Source organism: Garra rufa, chromosome 5 (assembly GCF_049309525.1).
Source record: "Garra rufa chromosome 5, GarRuf1.0, whole genome shotgun sequence".
Classification (NCBI taxonomy): domain Eukaryota; kingdom Metazoa; phylum Chordata; class Actinopteri; order Cypriniformes; family Cyprinidae; genus Garra; species Garra rufa.
The window spans coordinates 36,709,928-36,737,280 of record NC_133365.1 but is presented as its reverse complement, the minus strand read 5'-3'; the positions used below and the strand labels follow the sequence as shown (position 1 = coordinate 36,737,280).

The following is a 27,353-nucleotide window of genomic DNA, read 5'->3' as shown; positions in this document are numbered from 1 at the left end:
CAACCTCAGTGTTTGAAAGAGGGCCTCAGCATCGTAAATCAGAGGGGCTGCCAATACTTCCTGATTTTATAATGGAGTTACAGTCTTCCTGGAAAGCCCCTAGTTCCACAGCAATCCCTAAGACATAGCTGGGCAACCTGGCAGGGGGAGCAACTTATGGGCTTGCTAGAGCTCCTCAGATTGGACCCACATTTGCCATGTTGGCTGGAGCTATGACCAGGACTGGAAGGGATGCCACACACCCTAGCAAGCAGGATAGAATAGTTGACAGCCAACTGCAGAAAGCCTATTATGCCTCGGCCTTGTCTGCAAGACTGGCATGCACAAACTCACTTCTCTTGGTTTATTTAGAGAGTCTGCTGCAAGATTTGTCATCCACTTTGACAGAGAGGGAAAGCATCCCAGAAGCATTGCAAGTGGTGGATATGCTAATCTGAGGAACAAGTGCGCATACTCAAGCCCTGGGGCAAGCTATGGCCAATTTGGTTCAAGCACGCTGTCAGGTCTGGCTATCTCAAGCTAACTTGTTGGCCCCACTAGTGTCTGGGGAGGTCTTTGGACCCCCTGCAGAAGCTGCCTTGGAGCAGTCTCTTAGAAAAAGAGAACTGACTCGATCAGTCGTTAGAGCTCCAGTTACTCGTGGACTACACACATCAGCTGGGAACAGCAATTGGGCTAGGGCAGAATAGAAGCCAAGCCTTCCTAGGTCACCGCCGGTCTGCTGCCCAAAGGGTATCCACAAGACAAAGTCAAGGAGTCCGGCAGTCCTTTCATAGAACATGAAAGGCAGAGTCTTCCAGCACACGTGCAGCAGGCGGAAGAAAACGTCACTGACGGTTATCATCCTCCGGTCCCACATTTTACCAGTCAACATCTCTTCCACTGATGCCAATGCACTCAATGTCCGTGGGTGCTGAGCACCTTGGACTTCGGATATAGGCTCCAATTCCAATTCATTCAGCCACCCCAATTTCAAGGGATTGTTCCTACTGTTTTGAAAAAGGAGATGCAGTGCAGGTCTTTGAAAGGCAAAGTGTCATTTTTTTTGGGAAAAGGAGCAATAACACAACTGCCCTCAGGATCAATAGGGCAAGGGTTTTATTCAACCTATTTCCTGAATCCAAAGAAAGATGGTGGTCTTCGCATACTAAATCTCAAGAAGTTCAATCATCATTTGAAGCGGCCGCCCTTCCATATGCTTTGTCTTTCAACTCTGTTAACTTTCATCAGACAAGGGGACTGGTTCACAACAGTGGATCTCCAAGATTCCTATTTCCACATCCCAATTCACAAAGACCACAAGAAGTACCTCAGATTTTACTTTCAGGGCAATGCTTAGGAGTACAATGTTCTCCCCTTTGGTCTGCCATTGGCTCCCCGCACCTTCACCAAATGTATGGATGCGGCGCTCATTCCTCTTTGTCGCCAGGGCCTACATAATGCCAATTTCCTGGACGACTGGGTAATTTGCTCTCTTACAGAACAGCAGGCCATGAGCAACACAAAGGTGGTCTTTGCCCACTTGCAGAAATTGGGGTTGACACTGAACAGCAAAAAGAGTTGTCTCACTCCCACAAGGGTAGTGACATACCTAGGCTTGACTTTGAACTCGAATATAATGACAGCATCTCTTACTCCACAGTGGAAGTCAGTGTTGAAGGAGTGCCTGTCCGAGTTCCTCAAAAAGGAGCAAGTTACAGTGATGTTGGGTCGGAGACTGCTTGGCCTAATGGCGGCGGCCAGTCAGGTGGTGCCATTGGGTCTGCTTCATATGCGCCCATTACAGCGATGGCTGACAAAGTACAAAGTGAGTCCATATGAGAATGTACAGCAACTAATTCCAAGAGACCTGGATTGTCTTCCAGCAGTCAAGTGGTGGCTCTCAACTTGAGGCCTGAAGGAGGGAGTCAAGTTGGGCCTGCTATGTTCAAGGGAGACCATAACAACAGATGCCTCACAGGCAGGCCTGGGATCTCCTGTTATGGGCACATGCTCGAGGGGTGTCCCTGAGGGCTGTACACTTGCTGAGACAGGACAATGTAGCAGCAGACCTTTTGTCAAGGGGGGTCCCAGGCCAGGAGAATGGCGACTTCACCCAGCAGTGGTAAAGGCCAAAGTAAATCTTTTTGCCACACAGAAAACTACACACTGTCCCCTGTGGTATTCAATGGTGGGCCCCAGAGGACCCCTAGGGGTGGATGCTCTGGCGAACGAAATGGCCCCCAGTAGTTCTGTATGCATTTCAAACCTTTCCCACTTTTGCCTGCAGTCCTAGCCAAAGTGAGAAATGTGAAGGCCAAAGTCCTGCTGGTGGCACCAGATTGGCCTCAACAGACATGGATGCCAGATTTAATAGCCTTGCTGAAAAATCAACACGGTGTCTCCCAGTCAGACGGGATATGCTGTTTCAGGCTTAGGGTCAGATCTCCCACCCGAATCCAGGGAAGTACAGGCTAAACGTCTGGCCACTAGATGAGAGTCAGACAGATATCTTGGAGAAGCAGTTCTAACCACTTTACAGGCAGCTAAAGCCCCATCTACAAGGCGGCTTTATCATCTAGATTTAGGTTTTTTAGATGGTGTAAGCACATAAAGATAGACCCATTTTCATGTGAAGTAGATTCAATTTTATCATTTCTTTAATCCATGCTACAGAGTTACAGAATCTTGAGAGGGTATGTAGCTGCTATATCTGATCACCATTAAGGCTATGAATAAAATACTTTTTGTTTATAAATATATTATCAATTCAACATAATTGTTTAGAAAATATATATTTTTAATTATTGTATCAAAAATATTCTGACAGCTGTCACTGCTTGATAATTGAATACAGCTTCACTGTAGTTAGAATAATTATATTTTATTAAATGCTGTTATTATATTTATGATTCATGCATTCATACATTTCACATATTCCTCATCAATTACAATCTGATCTCAAGATGATTTGACATTGTGTTTTATTTTTTCTGCACCAAAAATAGAGGAAAATCAATCACATGTTCTTCATGAATCATGTTGGTGAAGACAATAATACAAATGATTAATGTGACACTACAATTAAAACATTCTGTTATTTGAGTGACAGAAGTTGAGCTGCAGTATTAATGTGATGAAGAGACTCTAGAACATCTCACTGTTATTGATTCATCCTCATCTCATCAGTCTATTTTCATTCATCAACACAGTGAAACTGATGATCCAGAATAATAAAACCCAAACCTAAACCCAGGATAGAGCGGCAGAGTGAATGTGGTGTGGACTGTGTGGATGAGGCTCATTGTGTCAGAGACGCTGTAGAAGGACAGAGTTCCTGCTCTGTGATCCACAAACACTCCTACTCTATAGACATCAGACACTCCTATTCTGCTGATGATGGGCTTCACAGGGAGATCAGTCTTTATCTTATTGTGTTTGAATGAGTATCTGTCAGGAGAGCAGATCAAACTCCAGGACTGATCATTATATCCAAACCTACACTCATTACCCGCTCCCTTCCTGCTGATGCTCTTATATGACACTGATATATACACACGTCCACTGCACTCAATCTCCCAGTAACAGCGTCCACACATACTCTCTCTACACAACACCTGAGGAAAAACATCAAATCTGTCTGGATGATCAGGATACGACTGATTATTATAATTGTTTGACCCCTTCATGTTGTCCTCAGTCAGACTGAGTCGAGGGTGTGCTGTGTTTGGATCCAGTGCGAGAAAACAGGCATCTGAACACAAGAACAGAGACATTTACAACAACAATCACTACAGCTGTGTGTGTCTCTGTGTGTGTGTGTGTGTGTGTGTGTGTGTGTGTGTGTGTGTTATATACACATATACAGTGGGTACAGATAGTATTCAAACCCCCTTAAATGTTTCACTCTTTGTTATATTGCAGCCATTTGCTGAAATCATTTAAGTTCATTTTTTCCTCATTAAATGTACACACAGCACCCCATATTGACAGAAAAAACACAGAATTGTTGACATTTTTGCAGATTTATTAAAAAAGAAAAACTGAAATATCACATCGTCCTAAGTATTCAGACCCTTTGCTGTGACACTCATATATTTAACTCAGGTGCTGTCCATTTCTTCTGATCATCCTTGAGATGGTTCTACACCTTCATTTGAGTCCAGCTGTGTTTGATTATACTGTTTGGACTTGATTAGGAAAGCCACACACCTGTCTATATAAGACCTTACAGCTCACAGTGCATGTCAGAGCAAATGAGAATCATGAGGTCAAAGGAACTGCCTGAAGAGCTCAGAGACAGAATTGTGACAAGGCACAGATCTGGCTAAGGTTACAAAAAAAATTCTACTGCACTTAAGGTTCCTAAGAGCACAGTGGCCTCCATAATCCTTAAATGGAAGATGTTTGGGACGACCAGAACCCTTCCTAGAGCTGGCTATCTGGCCAAACTGAGCTATCGGGGGAAAAGAGCCTTGGTGAGAGAGGTAAAGAAGAATCCAAAAAGATCACTGTGGCTGAGCTCCAGCGATGCAGTCGGGAGATGGGAGAAAGTTGTAGAAAGTCAACCATCACTGCCTTAAAGCCCCGACTGATAGAGGGCTGCAGAGTGGCCCGACAGAAGCCTCTCCTCAGTACAAGACACATGAAAGCCTGCATGGAGTTTGCTAAAAAAAGACCTGAAGGACTCCAAGATGGTGAGAAATAAGATTCTCTGGCCTGATGAGACCAAGATAGAACTTTTTGGCCTTAATTCTAAACGGTATGTGTCGAGAAAAGCAGGCACTGCTCATCACCTGTCCAATACAGTCCCAACAGTGAAGCATGGTGGTGGCAGCATCATGCTGTGGGGGTGGTTTTCAGCTCAGGAACAGGACGACTGGTTGCAATCAAGGGAAACATGAATGCGGCCAAGCACAGGGATATCCTGGACGAAAACTTTCTCCAGAGTGCTCAGGACCTCAGACTGGGCCAAAGGTTTACCTTCCAACAAGACAATGACCCTAAGCACACAGCTAAAAAAAATGAAGGAGTGGCTTCACAACACCTCTGTGACTGTTCTTGAATGGCCCAGAGCCTAGAGCCTGACTTAAACCCAATTGAGCGTCTCTGGAGAGACCTAAAAATGGCTGTCCACCAATGTTTACCATCCAACCTGACAGAACTGAAAAGGATCTGCAAGGAGGAATGGCAGAGGATCCCCAAATCCAGGTGTGAAAAACTTGTTGCATCTTTCCCAAAAAGACTCATGGCTGTATTAGATCAAAGGGGTGCTTCTACTAAATACTGAGCAAAGGGTCTGAATACTTAGGACCATGTGATATTTCAGTTTTTCTTTTTTAATAAATCAGCAAAAATGTCAACAATTCTGTGTTTTTCTGTCAATATGGGGTGCTGTGTGTACATTAATGAGGAAAAAAATGAACTTAATGAACAAAGAGTGAAACATTCAAGGGGGTCTGAATACTTTCCGTACCCACTGTATATACGTACCCACTGTGTTTAATATATATATATATATATATATACACATGCATACACGTGTGTGTGTTATATATACAGTCAGGTCCATATATATTTGAACACTGACACACTTCATAATTTCGGCTCTGTATGCCACTAGAATAGTTTTAAAATGATACAATCAAGATGAAATTGAAGTGACTTTAAGCTTTAATTCAAGGGTTTGAACAAAAATATAACATAAAATACTAAGGAATTGCAACCATTTTTATACACAGACCCCCCATTTTCAGGGGCTCAAAAGTAATTGGACAAATAAATATAATCATAAATAAAATGTTCATTTTTAAAGGTGCCATAGAATGCATTGAGAGAATATTTTAAATTGTTCTCTGATATCTACATAGAAGGTAGGAAGGAAACAGTTTGTTTTTGCCTTATTTGGAAGCTTAATGAATATTAATGAGCTCTGCTCTGATTGGCTGTTTCACAGAGCTGCTCGTCTCAATAGCTCACACATGGAAAAAAATATATATATAATTAGGAGCTCTTGTATTTTGTTGAGAATCCTTTGCAGGCAATGACTGTCTTAAGTCTGGAACTCATGGACATCACCAAAGGCTGGGTTTCCTCCTTTATGGTGCTTTGCCAGGCCTTTACTGCAGCTGACTTCAGTTGTTGTTGGTTTGTGGGTCTTTCTGCCTTTAGTTTTGTCTTTAGCAAGTGAAATGCATGCTCAATTAATTTGAAATCAGAAGATTGACTTGGCCATTGCAGAATATTCCACTTTTTTTACCTTTAAAAACTCCTGGGTTGCTTTTGCTGTGTGTTTTAGGTCATCGTCCATTTGTACTATGAAGAGCCTTCTCCATACTTTTTTCTTCCCGTCATTCTGGTACACATTGATTTTAATTTCAGCAGTCCAAAAAATGCTTTTCCAGAAGTGGTCTGGCTTTTTTAAATGTTTTTTGACAAAGTCTAATCTGGCCTTGTTTGCACCTTGTGGTAAACCCTCTCTATTTTGCTCTGGTGAAGTCTTCTCTTGATTGCAGACTTTGACAGTGACAAGACTACCTCCTGGAGAGTATTCTTCACTTGGCTGGATGTTGTAAAATGTTTTATTTCCATGGAGAGGATCATCCAATCACCCACCATACTGTCATCTTTTGTGAACATCCAGACATTATTATTTTGCTGAGCTCACCAGTGTGTTCTTTTTCTTCTCAGAATTCACCAAACTGTTGATTTGGCCACTCCTAATGTTCCTGCTATCTCTCTGATGCATTTCTTTTGTTTTTGAAACCTAACAATTCTGTTTTACTTGCATGCAGAGCTCCTTTGACCGCATGATGGATTCAGAGCAACAGCTTCCAAATACAAATGGCACACTTAGAATCAACTCCAAACCTTTTACCTGGTTAATTGATGTAGAAAAAGGAATAGCCCACAACTGTCCATGAAACAGCTTTTGAGTCAACTGTCCAAATTACTTATGCTCCCTTGAAAAAGGGTGGAGGTACATATTAAAGAGGTGTAATTCCTTAACCTTTCTACCAATTTGAGGAGACTGCCCTAAAAATTAAAGCTCGGAGTGTACACTTTAAGCCCATATTCATTGTATAACTGTAACTTGAATATGTTTTCGTCAACAGCTAAAATAATAAAAAATTGTGTCAGTGTCCAAATATAAATGGACCTGACTGTATGTGTGTGTGTGTGTGTGTGTGTGTGTGTGTTATATGTGTGTGTGAGAGAGAGAGAGTTTATACATACATTTCTTCAGTCCTGCTGCAATCCTGAATTCTCCTCCATGATCCACACTAGAATACACACACAGAGATATTCAGTCAGTAAACACACTGTTGCTATGCAGTTGCTAGGGTACTTGGGTGGTTGCTTTACAGCAACAGTTTGGACAGGACTCTCTTCAATTGTAAAATAACAATGACTCTGTGTATAACGTAAGGTTAAAAATGAAATTATTGATTCAGCCAGTGTGGAAGAACAGACATTTCTCCCGCGATCGTAATTTCGTCCTGCGGGAACGCGATTGCGCAACTGTCCCGTGGGAGACCCCCCCGGAGCGTGATCACGGGGCCGCCTCCCAGAGGTTTGCATAGGGCCCCCCTAGCGTAACACACCCCTGGTTGTGAAAATAACTCTGCATTGTTTATCCATTTAATCTTTTATTTTAAATGTACAAAAATCTAACCTTTCATTGAGAGTAAGAATATAAAATAATAACCTTTCATTGAGAGCAAGAATTTAAAATGGGGGAAATCTTGTTTTATGAAATAAATGTTTTACTTTAGTACACGCTGACCACAATGAATGGTACCCTTTTATTCAATACTTTCCGCATCTTCTTTTTGCCAAACAACAGCTCTGATCTCTCATCAAATGTTCTCCAGACTCATCAAGCATTATCAGTGAAGACCATTCTTCAAGGCAAGGCAAGGCAAGGCAAGTTTATTTATATAGCACATTTCATACACAATGGTAATTCAAAGTGCTGTACATAAAAAGGAATTAAAATCACAATAGCATAAAAATCATAAAAATTTAAAATAATAATCACAACAATAAAAACAAAATTAAGAACATTTAAGATGATTTAAAAAAGAAAATGATTTCAAATTAATTAATACAGAAATGATTATACATAAAATAATGCAATCTGTTCGGACGTAGCACAGTGCTCATTCAATAAATGCACAACTGAACAGATGAGTTTTGAGTCTGCATTTAAATGTGACTAATGTATTAGCACATCTGATCTCTTCTGGAAGCTGATTCCAACTGCGGGCGGCATAATGGCTAAAAGCAGATTCCCCTTGTTTTGTGTGAACCCTTGATATTACTAACTGACTCGATCCTAGTGATCTGAGTTGTCTGTTAGGTTTGTATACAGTGAGCATATCTGCAATGTATGTAGGTCCTAGGCCATTGAGTGCTTTATAAACAAGTAAAAGTACTTTAAAATCTATCCTAAACATAACTGGAAGCCAGTGTAGGGACCTAAGGACTGGTGTAACATGCTCTGATTTTTTGGTTCTAGTCAGAATCCTGGCAGCAGCGTTCTGTATGAGCTGCAGCTGTCTAATGGTCTTCTTGGGAAGGCCGGTGAGGAGACCATTACAATAGTCCACCCTGCTGGTGATAAAGGCATGAACAAGTTTCTCCAAATCTTGACGGGAAACAAAACATCTAATTCTTGCAATGTTTTTAAGATGATAGTATGCTGATTTAGTTACTGCTTTGACATGGCTACTGAAACTGAGGTCTGACTCCAGAATCACACCCAGATTCTTGACTTGATTTTTTGTTTTTTTGACCCCTAGCGTCAAGGTACGCATTTACCTTATGAACTTCATCTTTGTTTCCAAATGCAATGACTTCTGTTTTCTCCTTGTTTAACTGTAAAAAGTTTTGGCACATCCAACTGTTAATTTCATCAATGCATTGGCAGAGAGAGTCAATGGGGCTGTAGTCATTTGGCGATAAGGCTAGGTAAATCTGGGTATCATCTGCATAGCTGTGATATGCTATTTGGTTCTTTCTCATTATTTGACTTAGTGGGAGCATATACAGGCTGAACAACAGAGGCGCTAGAATTGAGCCTTGTGGGACTCCGCATGTCATGGACGTCCACTTAGACTTATGTTCTCCTATACTCACATAATAGCTTCTCCCTTCTAAGTATGACCTGAACCATTTGAGAACCGTCCCAGAAAGCCCGACCCAGTTTTCCAGTCTATCTAAAAGAATGTTATGATCGACTGTGTCGAACGCAGCACTGAGATCTAGTAATACCAGCACTGATATTTTGCCAGAATCTGAATTTAGGCGAATATCATTTATTATCTTTATGAGCGCTGTCTCTGTGCTATGATGTTGTCTGAAGCCAGATTGGAAATGGTCCAGGTATCCATTTGAGTTTAAGTAGTGATTCAGCTGATTGAAAACAACCTTTTCAATAATCTTACCTATAAAAGGAAGATTTGATATTGGTCTATAGTTGCTCAATATGGTGTTATCAAGATTTCTCTTTTTCAAAAGGGGCTTAACAACTGCAGTTTTCAGGGAGTTTGGAAAAGTCCCAGAAAGAAGTGAGGTGTTCACCACTTCTAAGAGATCTGCTTCTAAACAGTTTAGCACACTTTTGAAAAAAGATGTGGGAAGTGTGTCAAAGTGGCAAGTTGACGATTTGAGGTGCTGTACTGTTTCTTTCAAAATGTTGCTATCAATTGCTTCAAAAGTAGACATAATGACTTCTTTTTGAAATTGCGGTCGAATCTGTCTGACCTCTGCATAACTTGAGGGTGTGCTAATTGTCTTTCTGATATTATTGATCTTCTCAGAAAAGAAGGAAGCAAACTCATCGCACTTGCTGTCAGAGAGCAGTTCACTAGGGATCTGACTAGGGGGGTTTGTTAGTCTCTCAACGGTAGCAAAAAGAGTGCGAGTGTTGTTTAAGTTCCTGTTTATAAGGTTTGAAAAGAACATTTGTCTAGCTTTACCTAGTTCAACATTGAAAGCATGAAGGCTGTCTTTATAGATGCTATAGTGAATTTCGAGTTTCGTCTTCCGCCACATCCGCTCAGCTTTTCTGCATTGTCTTTTCATACTCTGTACTGCTGTTGATTTTCTCCACGGTGATTTCTGTTTGCCAGAAATTCTGATTTTTACAGGTGCGATGTCATCAATGACATTCTTAACTTTTGAGTTAAAGGACTCCAGGAGAAGATCAACAGAGTCTGCAGAAATGCTTGGCATTGAAGATATAGCCTTCATAAATAGCACACTAGTGTTATCATTAATGCATCTCTTTCTGACAGAGACTGATCTAGATTCAGTGGTAGCAGAGATCAATATATCAAAGAAAATACAGAAGTGATCAGACAGTGCTACATCCTTGATAACAGTGGATGAAATGTTTAGACCCTTACTGATGAGTAAATCAAGAGTGTGCCCACGATTGTGTGTTGGCCCATGCACATGCTGAATCAGGTCAAATGTGTTCAAAACCGTTATAATTTCTTTTGTAGTTTTGCTTTCTGCATTTTCTATGTGAACATTAAAATCCCCTGCAATAGCAAAACAGTCAAACTCTGAACAAATCATTGATAGCAGTTCTGTGAACTCATCAACAAAGGCTGGAGAGTATTTTGGGGGCCTGTAAATAATGATAAATAGAATGCGTGGAGCCCCTTTCAGCATAATCCCTAGATATTCAAAAGACATGTACTGACCAAATGACACTTGCTTGCATTGATAAACATCTTTAAAAAGACCAGCTACACCACCGCCTCTTCTAACAGCTCTGCAGACACTCATGAAAGTAAAGTCTGGAGGCGCTGCTTCATTGAGGATTGTTGCACTACCGCTGTCTTCTAGCCATGTTTCATTTAGAAACATAAAATCCAGGTTGTTTGTGGTTATAAAATCATTGATCAGAAGTGATTTATTTTTTAGTGAGCGAATGTTTAAAAATGCTAGCTTGATGGCATTACTTTTTGTCTCTAGAGCAATCTTAGTTTGATGCAGAATGGGCCTCAGATTAGATGGGTCAACCGTACGGCTTGAGATGGCCTTAGACTTTCTATCACATATTAAAACAGAAATAGGGAAAACTACATGCACATTGGGTTCCCGCTTGTTCTGTAAACATTGCTGAGTGTTGCTGTTATCATAGCGGGGACCCGACACATATCACTGAGGGCTGTTATCAGTTGTTTTTGGTTCACTCACAGCAGATGCAGGAGGGTTTGGGCCCTGACGTTGTGGCAGCGGCCGGAGAGCTCTCACAGGAGGAGGAGGAGGGCGAGCTGGACCCACAGGCTTTGGTGGTTGTGGGGCCCGCCGTTTTTTAGCTGATAACTGGGGGCTTGCAGCAAAAGAGTGGGAGAGTCTGGTTCCAGCATATACCAGTTCCTCCATTTTCTGTGAGAAGCTTAGAAGTGGAGATGCTGGAGAGAGGGATAATGTGTCTGGTGAATGGAGCTCTGGCTCTGGTGTTTCCGGTGGCTGAAAAATGTTGTCCTGGCTTTTCTGGCTGTTTACCAGAAGGTCGTCCTTCGGTGCTGAGTCTTGGAGCTGTTGTGATACGTCACAGTCTGTCTGTGATGAGCTCTGTGGGCAGGGCTCAGCCAGAAAAGTGTCCATAAGCAGTGCTTGTTGTGGCTGTGTGGCGTTGTCAGTGTCCTTGTGGGTTGTGTTGACCATATGATGACTCTGAAGCTGATAAGATGTCCTGTCGTCACGCATACACTGTCCAAGTGTGTGTGTGCCATTCATGTTGGGTGGACTGGCACATTCCACTGATGGATGCCTGAGTGAAAAATAGATGTTGTCCTTTAGCACTCTCGCACCAAGTTTGTTTGGGTGGAGGCCGTCCAGTTTGAACAGTTGTCTATGGCCCCAGAAAAGGTTGAAGTTGTCAATGAAGTTGACTCCTTTTTGACTGCAGGTTCTTTGTAGCCAGGTATTCAGTCCAAGCAACCGTGAAAACATGTTAGTTCCCCTTGCTGGGAGTGGTCCACTGATGAACGACTGAACTTCAAGTCTTTGAAGTGTTTCAATGAGCTCACCAAAATCCTTCTTTAGGAGTTCTGACTGCTCTTTCCGAATATCGTTCTTTCCCACATGGATGATGATTCGATTTGCAGTCTTGTGCTTCATTAGAATGTTCCGAAGTTCCTTGTTCACATCAGAGACGGTTGCTTGAGGAAGGCAGCATGTTGTTGTAGTTCTGCTACTGATATTTCTGATAATGGAGTCCCCCACTATCAGAGTCCTGGACTCGGCTGCGCTCTGAGCTGAGTGCCGCTGTCTGCTCGACCTTGCACGCCTGTTTGTAGCGATGTTAGCAGCTGGCTGATACGATCCATGTTCAGTCATATTTGGGGATTCCTCACCAACATTCATTAATGCATCAAATCTGTTTTCAAGCAGTAAAGGTGGTGGTAAAACACCAGTTTTTGCAAGCCTTGTCATAGCTATATCTGGAGTAGAGGATGATACCGCAGCAATACGAGATACTCTTGACAGTCTAATGTCTCGAGTGCCTTTGGGTCTCGCTCCCTGTTTGTGCCATCGATTTGTGTGTCGATCAGTTTTGGCTTGTTCCTCTACATTTCTAAACTGTCGATATTGACTAGATTCACAGGACTCACCGGCTGTATGCTGAGGGGGTCCGTGATGATGATCTTCTGTGTGTTCCGCCTGTTTTGGAAGTCCAGCAAGTAACTTTGTTTCTAAAACCACGATCCTTTGTAGAAGTCTGTGGCAGTTTGTGCAGCAAGTAGATTCCAGAAGAGGCATTTTTCTTTCTTGTCTGTTGAAAGTAGGCAGCTGTGTTTTCCCGTCTCCGGAATGTAAACTGCTGGCAGTGGGAGGCAAAAAGTCTGCTTTTTCGTCAAAAATGTGTTGTCTGAGCACTGTGCTGATATGCTGAAGTTAAAATCTGAGGTTAAAATCTTAGAAAGATAGAAAAGTTCATAAGCAGGGAGTAGAGCGCGGAGCAGTCAGCAGAAGCGTCCGAACAGTAGCAAAGCCGGAAGTGGCTTCATGCAGAATCTCTCCAGATCCCAGATTCACAGCTCCATGTTGGTGCTTCTCCTCTTCACATCACGACACTCATTTTCTACAGGGTTCAGGTCAGAGGAATGTTGCTGTATCTTGTCTAACTGATCGGAATTATGGTTTTTCTAAAAATTACAATTAAAACTGGGAAAAATCCCATAGACTTACATTGATATTAAATGAGCCAACACTATTCAAACTCCAACTGACAAAACTCCCACAATCCCTTGAGACTCAATCAAACTGACCTTCTATGTAGACTCATTAAAACTCTATCTACCATGTTAACAATAGAGCCCTGCATTTGAGCCCGAGCCCGTCGGGGCCCGACTTTTTTTTGCCCCTAGGGCCGGGCTTCGGGCCAATTTTCACGTCATAACTTGCACACATATCGGGCTTCAGGCCTGCTTTAGAAAAAAACTAAAAAAAAAAAAAAAAGTTTAATGAGATTTAATGCGTGCGTCCCCGGAAGCGCCAGTGATGCCTAACTCGCGCATATCAGAGTATGAGCGGAGCGCGGAGTGGAGCGGTGTGATTTTGAATGGAGGAAGGAGCGGATTTTTTTAAAAGTCGGAGCGTCATGGTTTTCACTCTCTTCAAGAGCGCTCCACCACCGCTCCATCATGAGTACAATTCATGCCAATGGTCCATAATATAACTGCACATTAAGCAGGAAATCATATGTTAAACATGTTTAGCTAGAGATGGATCACTCAAATCAGAAATAATGTGATCTGTAGGTAAAATAACTGACGAAAACGTATTATTTTCATTACAAACTTTGCACTGGATAAAGCAGCAATACTCTTTTAATGCTGACAATTATTAGCTGTGGTCGGAACAAATATTGCACACTATGTTTGAAACTCTCCTGTTATTTTATTTTATTATATTTTATGAACAGGACTGTTACATTTCAAACATTCTTTTTTTTATTTTTTTATTTATTTTTTTGACGCGGAGCGGTATTTCTGATATCAGTGAGCTATTATTAAATGCAAGGAGCGCGGAGGGAAATTGTTGCCGCTCCACTCCGCTTACATACTTTGCGCAGCACAGAGATTTTCAGCCACGTGGTGAAGTTGTGTTTTTTAAGTTTTCTATATTATTATTTATTCTTTATATATTTGTTCATTATTCGTTTACTTTACCACTGCGACTTTGTATGTTCCGGTTTTGCGCAGCAGAGCTGCCTGCCCTGTTCGAAATGCCTTTGTTCTGAGATGGTGATAATAAACTTTAAATCTAACATTGTGATATATTGATGTTTGTTTTATATCTGTGGATTGCATTGTAGACTAGTCAAGTGTTGATTTGATATATAGGTTAAATTGAGTAAACTCACTGTGGACCACATACCGCTTGGATATCGATGTCACTTAAAAAACTGAAACTTACATTTAAAAAACAAACAAACAAACAAAAAACTCCAAACATTTCTCTAAATTGTTCTGATAAAAAAAACGAAACGAAAAAACATAAACTTTCTATTAAATACGAATCTGGTCTATTTTAATGGCTGTAACAGTATAAGCTGTTTGGCGGAAAAAAAGACGGGCTTCGGGTCGGACTCGGGCCAAAATTTTTGATAAGCTGTCGGACACGGGCCGGGCTACAGCCTGTGCGTTTCGGGCCAGGGCCGGGCTAGGGCTTAGATTTAAGGCCCGTGCAGGGCTCTAGTTAACAATATGCTAATCATGCTAGGAACATGCTAGTAACTTGTTAATCATGCTAGAAACATGCTAGCAACTTGCTAATCATATTAGAATCATGCTAGCTACTTGCTAATCATACTAGAATCATGCTAGTTACTTGCTAATCATGCTAGCAATATGTTAGTGACATGTTAGTCTTGCTTCCCTTGCCCTCATGTATTTCTCCAATTGTTCATGTTCTGATTGGTTGTCTTTGGTTGCTAGGGTCTTGTTTCTTGTTTTTCATTGTGTCATGTGACCTGTCTTGTCTAGTATAAATAGCCATTGTATTCCTTAGTCCCCTGTCGCATATTAACGTTGTAACCTGCTGTTGGTGAGTGTCCTTGTCTAGTCTGTGTCGAGTCAAGTTTATTTCAAGTCTATTTATATCAAGTCAAGCCTATATCAAGTCTGCTTCAGATCAAGTCTGTTTATGCCAAATCAGGCCAAGTCAAGTCTCGTCATTTTTTGGATTACGTTTGTTTGGATCATGTTTGTATGTTTGGATTTCACATACTAACACAGTGAGTATTCAGCCAAAATGTTCTGGTGTTGCTAGAGGAGGAGTACAGTGAAAAGTGCCTGGTTCCCACAGTGATGTTCACTGCTAGTAAAGCTCTTCTATAGGGATGTATGAGTGCTGAAGATGTGAGGGAGTTGTGCTTTATCAATGCTGTCATCAATTCACACACCACTGTGTGATCTAATACAAAAAACTGAAACTAAAGATGCTCCCCTCCCCTCATTCCCTGCATTATTGGGCATTTTTTTCAGCATGACAATGGAGATATTCATTCTCCCAAGGTTAAAATCCTTCAGTGGACATGTATTAACGCTCTTGAGCGGCTGTGGGGGATTCTGTAGAGACGAGCGGAGCAAAATTTCCCATTAAAGACCAGGGCATTTAAGGAGTTAAGAGTTAAACAGGACAGAGGTGAATATTTGTCATGATCTTGTACACTTGTGCCAAGAAGGGTCAGAGCACTATACTAAAGTTCTGGAGGACATAATACATATTAGATTATTATACATTTGCTGAATTAAATCTAGGGTGTACTCATTTCTGCAATGCTAATTTACTTACTTTACAGAAAATATTGGCACATTTAGTTGTTTTTTATTAAGTATATGTTTAATACATTTAAATGTTTCCATCTTTCCATAAACTATATCAGTGATCATTAAAAAAAACATCTTTTATATTTATTCAGAGGCGGTGTAATCATTTATGCTATACACTACATACAGTATGTCACAAAAGTGAGTACACCCCACTTATTTCAGAAACCATTTTAGTATATCTTCTCAAGGGACAATACTATAGACCTGAAACTTGTATATATTTTATAGTAGTTAATGTGCAGCTTGTATAGCAGTATAGATTCACTGTCCTCTGATAATTACTCAACATACAGCCATTATTGTCAAAATAGCTGGCAACAAAACTGAGTACACCCCAAGTGAACTTGTCCAAAGTGTCAATATATTGTGTTACCACAGTATGCATACTGGGTACTGCAGAAATAGTAAGAGTAGTATGATTTGGCCTTGGTTACAATATAATTAATTTTCTTATTTTAAATGTGATCAGCATTGCATAAGTAGATGTGTTGGGGAATTTGGCTATTAACACAACATTTTAACTATATTCTGCTAAAATCATTGAAATGACTTTAAAATAGATTACTCTGATCTGGCCTCTGCTACATGTGTATACTGAGAAGTTGAAATAATAATAAAAAAAAAAAAATCATCTTGGTCAACATACTTCAATTTGTCCAGTGAGTAGTTTGGGTCCTCCAGTTTTTCAGAGAGCCGCTGGACACCTGAATCTCCTGGGTGATTATAGCTCAGATCCAGCTCTCTCAGGTGTGAGGGGTTTGAACTCAGAGCTGAAAACAAATAACCACAGCCTTCCTCTGTCACCATACAGCCAGACAACCTACAAAAAACCCCCACATGATATTAGTTTGACAACCAGACATTCGATTTTAAGGCTATGTCTCCACCAAAGCATTTTTAGCCAGCTGAAAATGTTATTGGTTAATTGGTTATCTGACTAAAAAGAGACAGTAATGAGGGCTGCATTTCACCCTGTTATTTTGCTTTTAAATAGTCCAGCTACACTCTGCTCATGATTCTAAATTAGTAGCACCTGTTTGAGGTCGTTAGCTGTCCTAAAGACACCTGTGCACCCCACAATCAACGAAAGTCTAAGTAACAACATGGGCAAAACCAAAGAGCTGTCAAAAGACACGAGACAAAATTGTAGACCTTCACAAAGCTGGAAAGGGCTACGGGGCAATTGCCAAGCAGCTTGGTGAAAAAAGAACAACTGTTAGAAAATGGAAAAGGCTAATGATGACTGTCAGTGTCCCTTGGACTGGGGCCCCAGGGGAGATCACTCCTCGTGGGGTATCAATGATGCTAAGAATGGTGAAGAATCAGCCCAGAACTACACGCGAGGAGCTGGTCAATGCCGTGAATAGAGCTGGGACCATCGTTTCCAAGACTACTATCAGTAATCCACTAAGACGTCACGGTTTAAAATCTTGCATCGCACGGATGGTTCCCCTGCTTAAGTCAGCCCATGTCCAGGCCCGCCTGAAGTTTGCCAGGGACCATCTGGATGATCCAGAGGAGTCATGGGAGAAAGTCCTGTGGTCAGATGAGACCAAAGTAAAACTTTTTGGTCTTAACTCCATTCGCCGCGTTTGGAGGAAGAAGAATCATGAGTATCATCCCAATAATACCATACCGACAGTGAAGCATGGGGCTGGAAGCATCATGCTCTTGGGGTGTTTTTCTGCACAGGGGACAGGATGACTGCACTGTATTAAGGAGAGGATGAACGAGCATATCCAGGTTCTGAAGCGGCCTAGCCAGTCTCCAGACCTAAATCCAATATAAAAAAATCTGAGGGAGTTGAAACTCTGTGTTGCTCAGCGACAGCCCCGAAACCTGACAGATCTAGAGAAGATCTGTATGGAGGAGTGGGCCAAAATCCCTCCTGCAGTGTGTGCAAACCTGGTGAAGAACTACGGGAACTGTTTGACCTCTGTAATTGTTAACAAAGGCTTCGGTACCAAATATTAACATTTTTTGACTTAAGTGATCAAATACTTATTTGACACAGTAATTCACAAAAAAATTGTAAAAAAAAAAAAAATCATACAATGTGATTTCCGGATTTTTCTTTTTAGATTCTGTCTCTCACAGTGGAAATGCACCTATGCTGAAAATTGTAGACCCCTTCATGATTTCTAAATAAGAGAACTTGCAAAATCATAGGGTGATCAAATACTTATTGACCTCATTGTATATATATATATATATATATATATATATATATATATATATATGACCCTGGACCACAAAACCAGTCATAAGGTTAAATTTGACAAAACTGAGATTTATACATCATATGAAAGCTCAATAAATAAGCTTTCTGTTGATGTATGGTTTGTTAGGATAGGACAATATTTGGCTGAGATACATCTATTTGAAATCAGAAATCTGAGGATGCAAAAAAATCAAAAAGACTGAGAAAATCACCTTTAAAGTTGTCCAAATTAGGTTCTTAACAATGCATATTACAAATCAAAAATTGCATTTTGATATGTTTACAGAAGGAATTTTACAAAAAATCTTCATGAAACATGAACTTTACTTAATTTCTTAATGATTTTTGGCATAAAAGAAAAATAAAAATTTTTGACCCATGATATGTATTTTTGCCTATTGCTACAAATATACCCCAGCGACTTAAGACTGGTTTTGTGGTCCAGGGTCATATATATATATATTAGGGCTGTCGAAAATAACGCGTTAACGGCGTTAATTATTTTGTTGTTGTTAATTACGTCAAATTTTTTAACGCATTTCACGCATGCGCAGTGTGACGAATTATTTGTCAGGATTGGGGAGCTAAAGGCGAGATGGAGCAAGGTGAGCCTATGGACGGATTCAAATATAAAAAGAATGATGATGGTAAAGTTAACAAGTACAAGCCTGGGCGACAGCCCCTCTGCAACTGGAGTGGTTAGCCAAGCTTAGGCCCGGTTCTACTGGGGTAGACGGTGCTATATAGCCTACCCTCAAACGAAAGCAAAGCAATTGAAGATCTGACAAACAATCCAGCGTTGTTCATCTCCTGACTAAGTGTAGACGCGATGTAAATAAAATATTCATTGTGTAGTTTAGAAAGCTTTATTGATTATAATGGAACGTTGTGAGATCTCTATGAACTAGATTTGTGACGCTTTTAGTGATAATAAAGGGAGCGCGCTTTGCACTTTCCATGCCATAATCCATTCAGAATTTGTATGAAAATTTCGTTTTTCTTATGTTTTGGGAATTACATCTGTACATCGTACAATTACGTTCATTCTCGAAAGAGCGGTGACTGACTCAGTGACAGAGTGGAGAGTGGAAGATACATAAAGCCGCTTTGCAGGTCATCGAAGCACCAGCTCAATCATTTGCATTTTTTCAGTGGAAGCAATTTCAAATTATCCGTCATTTTTGCTCACAAAGGAAAAAGTAATACACCAAAAAACGTTGCAGTGTTTTTATAAAATAAAGAAAACAAAAATGATGCGCTTTCTGTCGTCTTGTTCTTGAACAGGAGTGCTTAACAAAAATAAAGCTAAATGCATGCCTCACAGACATGATAAACATATCTATAGAAAGTTTTTAATTATTACTTAACGAAATAAAACAAATCGAAAACAAAAACTTGTTTAATATGTAATCCTTAACGATAAATTTCTCTCTCAAGGCGCGTCCAAAAATGAGATTGCAGGATCTTTGCGACATTGACTCACATTGACTCACATTGAATACACTTTATTAATAAATAATTCAGATATGTCCTTACTCTTTCCCCGACACATTTATTATTTATTTTTGCCGGTATTTTGTGGCAAGTTTTAGCCTACTGCGTGCGATTGAACACGGATCTCTTCCAGTTGCGCCATCCGAGCCGTTATCGAAAGTAAAAGCGAAAGTCTTGAGCTGTTTCCACCAGCGCGACATTATTGATGGATGTCTAAAATATAAAAAATAAGGAGTAGCCTAAAACAGGCCCGATGCGGGCCCTGGCATAATATGAAAATGTGAAAATTATGTATCCTGTTATTTATATTTTGGTATGCATTTTAGAAAAAAAATGGTTAGGATTCAGGTGCAAATAGTGTGATTAATCATGATTAATCCACTGAAAAGTCTGATTAATCTGATTAAAAATTTTAATCATTTGACAGCCCTAATATATATATATATATATATATATATATATATATATATATATATATATATATATATACACACACACACACACACACACACACACACAGAGTATTTAGAACAAACTGTTTACATCGTAAAACTGTATATGATTGTATACAGTAATGTCTGTGTATGTATTGTGTGTGTACAGCGTATAGTGACGAGCATCCCGAACATGGATCAGCGTCACCAATCACCATATATATATATATATATATATATATATATATATATATATATATATATATATATATATATATATTTTTTTTTTTTTTAAATGGAAAACCATTTACCTTAGTATCTCCATCTTACAGCTCTTCAGTCCATCTGAAAGAAGCTTTACTCCTGAATCCTGCAGGTCATTATTACTCAGGTCCAGCTCTTTCAGGACACAATTTGATGACTGAAGAGCTGAAGACAAACTTCGACAGGATTGAGCAGTGAGATTACAACCACAAAGCCTGTTTGGAGAACAAAACAAACAACATTAATGTTTTTAGTAGGTAGTGTTTATGATCTGAAGGATTTATATCAATCCACCACAAATTCACCTAAATACATTTTCTCCTGACTGCTTTGTGGATGAGGGGCAATACAAGGCCGGCTTAGTGCTTTGTTAACGTTTTAACAGCATTTGTGTGCATGTGTCATTTCGCTAAAGCACACAGCAAATGTTATCAGTGTACTTGTGTTGTTCATCCGTTGTTGCAAATGGGCTGTAAAACTCTACATGGGCATTAATGTTTCAAATAACCATTCTAGGATGTCCTGGTTTGTTCTCATAGGTGTTTTCTTTCTGTTGAAGTCTCTTCTTCATCGGTGTCTGACTCTGGTTCATAGATGTTGCTTCTACCAGCTGTTTATTGCTGTAGGCCTGAAGACCGGGCGGAAATATGTAGCTTATTTTAGGGCTGCTCGATTTTGGCAAAAATCATAATCACGATTATTTTGGTCAATATTGTAATCACGATTATTTTAAACGATTATGACAGGCTCCAAAACTTTACACAGTGATTAATTTAAAGATAGCAATACAGCGAGAAAAAGATACAAATAAAAAAAACTGCTTTAATAAAAATACTGAATACTTTTATGCAAGTCTAAAGTAGTCTAACAATACTACAGAAACTGAATTTGAATGTAAAATAAAACAATGTCTTCACTCTAATAGTTAAACATGCTATGTTTCTTATTAAAACTAAAAACGTCCTTCATTCATGAGCAGTGAGTGATATTTCTTGTATAAAACGTATTTTTACGTTTTATTCATATTAGGCACAGAGACGCCAAAAGGAATATTATGTGTTGCCGCTTTAACCACACGGACCCATTATACTGTTACGCACGGATTTTCATTCTCAACTGTTTATGTGCATTTAAGACATAACTGACAAGAGTTTACATAAATAAACACCAAGCCCCTCATTTTGAAATATTTTTGCGTGTATTTGACCGTTTAGGTGCGCACCTTGAGCTAAAAGATAACTTTCATGTCCGTGTTCTGCTCCGTCTCTGAGCGCATTAAGGACAGCGCAAGTTTTCTTACGCGCTATTAAAAACACAACATCAAAAAAACATTAATAAATCAGGCACGTCTCGTTTTATGAAAGCCACCTTACATGATTTAGCTGATTTGCATGTGAAATTTGGCTTTTATGGAGGAGCGAAAGCGCACCACTGGTAAAAGGGCAGAATGGGGCGCAATAATCGTTTCATCTCGATTACTGCATTTTCATGATCGTTTGAAGCAGAAATCGAAATCGAAACCGAATTTCGATTAATTGCACAGCCCTAGCTTATTTGCATTGAAAGTTATACACACTGAAACTTCACAGACACATTCTGAGAACACCCAGGACCATTATTACATCTTGTAAAAAGGGGCATAATATGTACCCTTTAAGGGAATAAAATAATGATCAGAGTACCCCAGGACAAAACCAACTCAAGCGTATAGCTTTGTATGTGAGTACAGCCCACTACTGACGTAGTAAGGTTAAAATAATCAACAGTTAAAAAAAATCTTGTACTAGGGGCCTATCTGGACAACAAATATGAATATTAAAATGACCTAGTATAACAAGACTATTACAACAAGTTATCAGAAATTCCCAAATGAAATCTTTGTTATATTTGGGAGGTCTATATAAAAGTGCAGAAATAACAGGCATAGTCATGTCCACTTTGAATACTTGCACCTCAAAACTAACAAAATTCACTTCCGATACAGGCTTGGATTTAAAACACTTCCTAAAATAGTAGCAACACCCCCACCTTGACAAACATGCACTTTCTGCCACCACTGTCTTGAGAAGCGCTTCACAAAAATGATCTGAAACTCAGCAAATATTTGCCTCATAATAAATGTATCTAAAGAATGCTTTAAATTACTAATTTACTAAAACGAAAGAATTCATGTAATACAATCATATTATATTGCATGAAGTTAATGTGAAAATTCCACCTACTCCAAGAATAAGTAATAAAAGATTACTAAAATATTTTACATAAAATATAATGCCTAGAGTTAATAATAAAATAATCCGTGTAACTTAACTTACTTCCTTAATGGAGAGCTACCTTTATTTGAACACAGTTGACAGATGTTGATTGATTCACCTCAGTGGAAAGAAGTAACGTTACATGGACTGTATTTCATTTTGTGTGTATTTCAATATCCATCTTCCTTACAATTTGTGCTTGTTTTTATCTGGACAAGTCTGAGTGAATTGCGAGTCCGTGATGTGTCACATGAATGCACATCATCCAGACCAACAAACGGCCAGGTAAGAATTTTCGTTAAATATATTACATTTCGGTTTGCCTTTCCACTAAACTCTACCAGTTACTTCTTTTCTCTGAAGTGAATCAATCAACATCTGTCAACTGTTGTCAAATAAAGGTAGCTCTCCGTAAAGGAAGTTAGTTAAATTACACAGATTATTTTAATATTATTTCTAGGCGTTATATTTTATGTAAATTTGTTTGTGTTTAAACATTGTATCTGACAGCACAAGCAGACTGATCAAAATAAATATTTCTAACAACATTTTATTTGTGCTATTGACTTTATTTTAATTTATATTCGCTCCTTCTTTCGCTGCTTCTTGGACTGGTAAATAGGCAAAACCTTGCATTGTTTGATTTTCTCATTTTTATGTGATTAGTTTTATATATTTCATTATTTGACCTAATAGCAATGTTCTTCACCCTTCATTTTTCCCCATCAGAGGGACATTTCCCAGATTTGCTCACATCAGTTAAGAATGAATTTCTGCGAATTGTTACCTGTGACAGGTGTTTACTTACAACTTTACAGCACTCTCCATTGACTTTGTATTGTATTGACTCCTTGTCATTTCTGACTTATAACAAAAAACAGAACAATGTCTAAAAGCTGCTATGAGACAAGTTGAACAGTAAACAAGCTAAAAAAACACTTAACTAAGTTTTTATAAGCTGATGACCCAAAAAATGAGTGTTTAAGGACACAAATAGTTGTAGATGTCAGGGTATTTCACATTGGGCCATTCAGTTGGGTCATTTCTTCAACAAAAGGAAGTTGAGGAAAAGGTGCACTGACATGACCAATAAAATGTAGTTTCTCAATATATCTCCTTCCAGGGTGGTGAAATAATCCTTTGACATGGTTAAAAATAATTAATGTTTACTGTTACCGTTAAATTTCCTTCCAGCGGGCGTAGTCCTCAGAGTAATAAGACACGTTGCGCTTTACTTTTGTGTTCTTAAACACTCGTTTTTTTTTTTAGATTGACAGCTTATAAAAACATAGTTCTGTGTTGTTTTAGCTTGTTTACTGTTCAACTTGTCACATAACAGCTTTTAGACGTTGCTCTGTTTTTTGTTATAAGTCAGAAATGACAAGTAGGCAGCAATACAAAGTAAGAAAGAAAGACAGAAAAACTGCAGGTCTGGACTCTGAAGGACCTCATACTTCCGTGGTCATCCACATTCCTCTCTGATTCAAGTAAGTTTTAAGAGATACTATTGAGGGATTTCTTTCTGTTTTCAGCTGTACTGTACTCTCTGTTGTCTATCTTAGGATGTCAAGTCCCTCAGTGATGTCAGAGATGTCATAAATGTCTGTTTGCTGGATTTATGATCAATATTGATCATCCGCTCTCCTTTTCTTTCTTTCTTTCACTATCTAGTAACCCTTCCCAGCAACAACAAAATGATATGTACACACAGCACCCCATATTGACAGAAAAACAGAATTGTTGACATTTTTGCAGATTTATTGAAAAAGAAAAACTGAAATATCACATGGTCCTAAGTATTCAGACCCTTTACTGTGACACTCATATATTTAACTCAGGTGCTGTCCATTTGTTCTGATCATCCTTGAGATGGTTCTACACCTTCATTTGAGTCCAGCTGTGTTTGATTATACTGATTGGACTTGATTAGGAAAGCCACACAACTGTATATATATATAAGACCTCCGGCCAAACTGAGCTATCGAGATGCAGTCGGGAGATGGGAGAAAGTTATAGAAAGCCAACCATCACTGCAGCCCTCCACCAGTCTGGGCTTTATGGCAGAGTGGCCCGACAGAAGCCTCTCCTTAGTGCAAGACACATGAAAAAACACCTGAAAGACTCCAAGATGGTGAGAAATAAGATTCTCTGGTCTGATGAGAGTGCTCTGGACCTCAGACCGGGCCGAAGGTTTACCTTCCAACAAGACGATGACCCTAAGCACACAGCTAAAAGAACGAAGGAGTGGCTTCACAACAACTCCGTGACTGTTCTTAAATGGCCCAGCCAGAGCCCTGACTTAAACCCAATTGAGCATCTCTGGAGAGACCTAAAAATGGCTGTCCACCAACGTTTACCATCCAACGTTTACCATCCAACCTGACAGAACTGGAGAGGATCTGCAAGGAGGAATGGCAGAGGATCCCCAAATCCAGGTGTGAAAAACTTGTTGCATCTTTCCCAAAAAGACTCATGGCTGTATTAGATCAAAAGGGTGCTTCTACTAAATACTGAGCAAAGGGTCTGAATACTTAGGACCATGTGATATTTCACTTTTTCTTTTTTAATAAATCTGCAAAAATGTCAACAATTCTGTGTTTTTCTGTCAATATGGGGTGCTGTGTGTACATTAATGAGGAAAAAAATGAACTTAAATGATTTCAGCAAATGGCTGCAATATAACAAAGAGTGAAACATTTAAGGGGGTCTGAATACTTTCCGTACCCACTGTATATGTTTAAAATGATAAATTGCCATTGGTTATTTGTTGTTTAAATGTTTATCTGAATGTGAAATTATTATTTAATACATATCAATTAAAAAAAACAATACTACTGTTAGTATTTTAAGTCTCTTTTTAGAGACATTACAATTAATTCTAATTATTGCACTATGAACTACTCTGTGTTATATACTGCTGTCATTGACAATATAGTAAACTAAAGGACACATCTCTTTTGCTCACTGATAGAAATTGCTTTAGTTACAGAACACAAAATGAAATTATAAATATGATTAAGTTTTGAAAGTGGAGTGATTGTTTTGGTGGTACTTACCGAACTGATCTGGATTCTTGAACCACAGGTAAAAGATTCTGAAGAACTCTATCCCCTGTATGTTGTGCTCCAATAAACTGTTTTAGATCAAAAACATCCATCTTCTCTGATGTCAGCAACACACAAACCAGAGCTGACCACTGTGAAGAGGAGAGATTGGTTTTCCTTATTTCTCCAGATTTCAGATATTGTTGGATCTCCTGCATCAGTGAATCATCTCCCAGTTCATTCAGACAGTGGAACAGATTGATGGATCTCTCAGGAGAGTGATTCTTCTTGATCTTCTCTTTGATGTACTGAACTGTTTCCTCTTTGTTGTAAGAGCAGCTTCCTGTCTGTGTCAGAAGTTTTCGTAAGAGAGTCTGATTGGACTCCACTGAAAGACCCAGAATAAAACGCAAGAAAAGGTCTAGATGTCCATTCTTACTCTGTAAAGCCTCCTCCGCAGCTCTCTGATGCAGCTCAGATAATGAATCACATTTCTTCTGGTTAAAAATTTTAGACAACAGACTTTTCTTGGTTTGGTCAAAGACATTGCTCTTCTTGACTGTAAATGAGAGATGCACATATATAGCTGCTAGATGTTCCTGAATGCTCAGATGAACAAAGCAGAAGACTTTCCCCTGATTCAAGCCCAACTCCTCTCTGAAGATCTGAGTGTACAATCCTGAGTACACTGATGCTTCTGTCTCATCAATGCCACACTCTCTCAGATCTTCCTCATAGAAGATCAGGTTGCCTTTCACAAGCTGCTGAAAAGCCAGTTTCCCCAGTTTGAGGATCATGTCTTCATCTGTTACGTTCTTCTCATAGTCTTTCCCTTGTTTGATGTTGGTCTGGAGGATCAGGAAGTGTGTGTACATTTGAGTGAGAGTCTTGGGAATTGCTCCACTGTCTACTTGACTCAACATCTTCTCTAGAACAGCGGCTGAGATCCAGCAGAACACTGGGATGTGACACATGATGTAGAGGCTCCTTGATGACTTCAGGTGTGAGATGATCCTGTTGGCCAGACTCTGATCACTGATTCTCTTCCTGAAGTATTCCTCCTTCTGTGGCTCATTGAATCCTCGTACCTCTGTCACTCGATGGACACACTCAGAGGGGATGAGATCAGCTGCTGCTGGTCTGGAGGTGATCCAGATGAGAGCAGAGGGAAGCAGATTCCCTACAATGAGGTTCATCAGCAGCACATCTACAGAGGCTGATTTAGATATATTACACCGTTTCACTTTGCTCTTAAAGTCCAGAGACAGACGACACTCATCCAGACCATCAAAGATGAACAACACTTTATATTCATCAATGGATATTTTCATTTCTTTAGTTTCAGGGAAAAAGACATGAAGAAGATCTGAAAGACTGAGTGTTTTGTCCTTCATCAAGTTGATTTCTCTGAAAGGAAGTGGAAATATGAGCTGGATGTCCTGATTCTCTTTCTCTTCAGCCCAGTCCAGGATGAACTTCTGCACAGAGACTGTTTTTCCAATGCCAGCGACTCCCTTTGTCAGCACAGTTCTGATGGCTTTGTCTAGTCCAGGTAAAGGTCTAAAGATGTCACTGCATTTGATGGCTGTGTCCTCTGTTGCTGCTCTCCTGGATTGTGTCTCAATCTGTCTCACCTCATGCTCATTACTGATCTCTCCACTCTCACTCTCTGTGATGTAGAGCTCTGTGTAGATCTCATTCAGGAGTGTTGGCTTTCCCTGCGTCGCTGTTCCCTCATACAAACGCTCAAACTTCTTCCTCAGATTTGATCTAAATGTGTTGAGGACATCGCTGTTGTA

The 27,353-nt window shown here is 39.7% G+C and overlaps 1 protein-coding gene across 1 annotated transcript; it reads right to left on the bottom strand.

The window, feature by feature from the left end:
• Positions 1-559: 559 nt before the first annotated feature.
• LOC141334844 (protein NLRC3-like) lies at positions 560-27,353 on the bottom strand (the record flags this gene model as incomplete). The annotated part of the gene is made up of 5 exons (XM_073840068.1): positions 560-3,733; positions 7,216-7,262; positions 16,489-16,662; positions 20,303-20,470; positions 25,567-27,353. Coding segments are annotated over 5 exons (2,727 nt in total), but the record flags the coding sequence as incomplete, so codon positions are not given.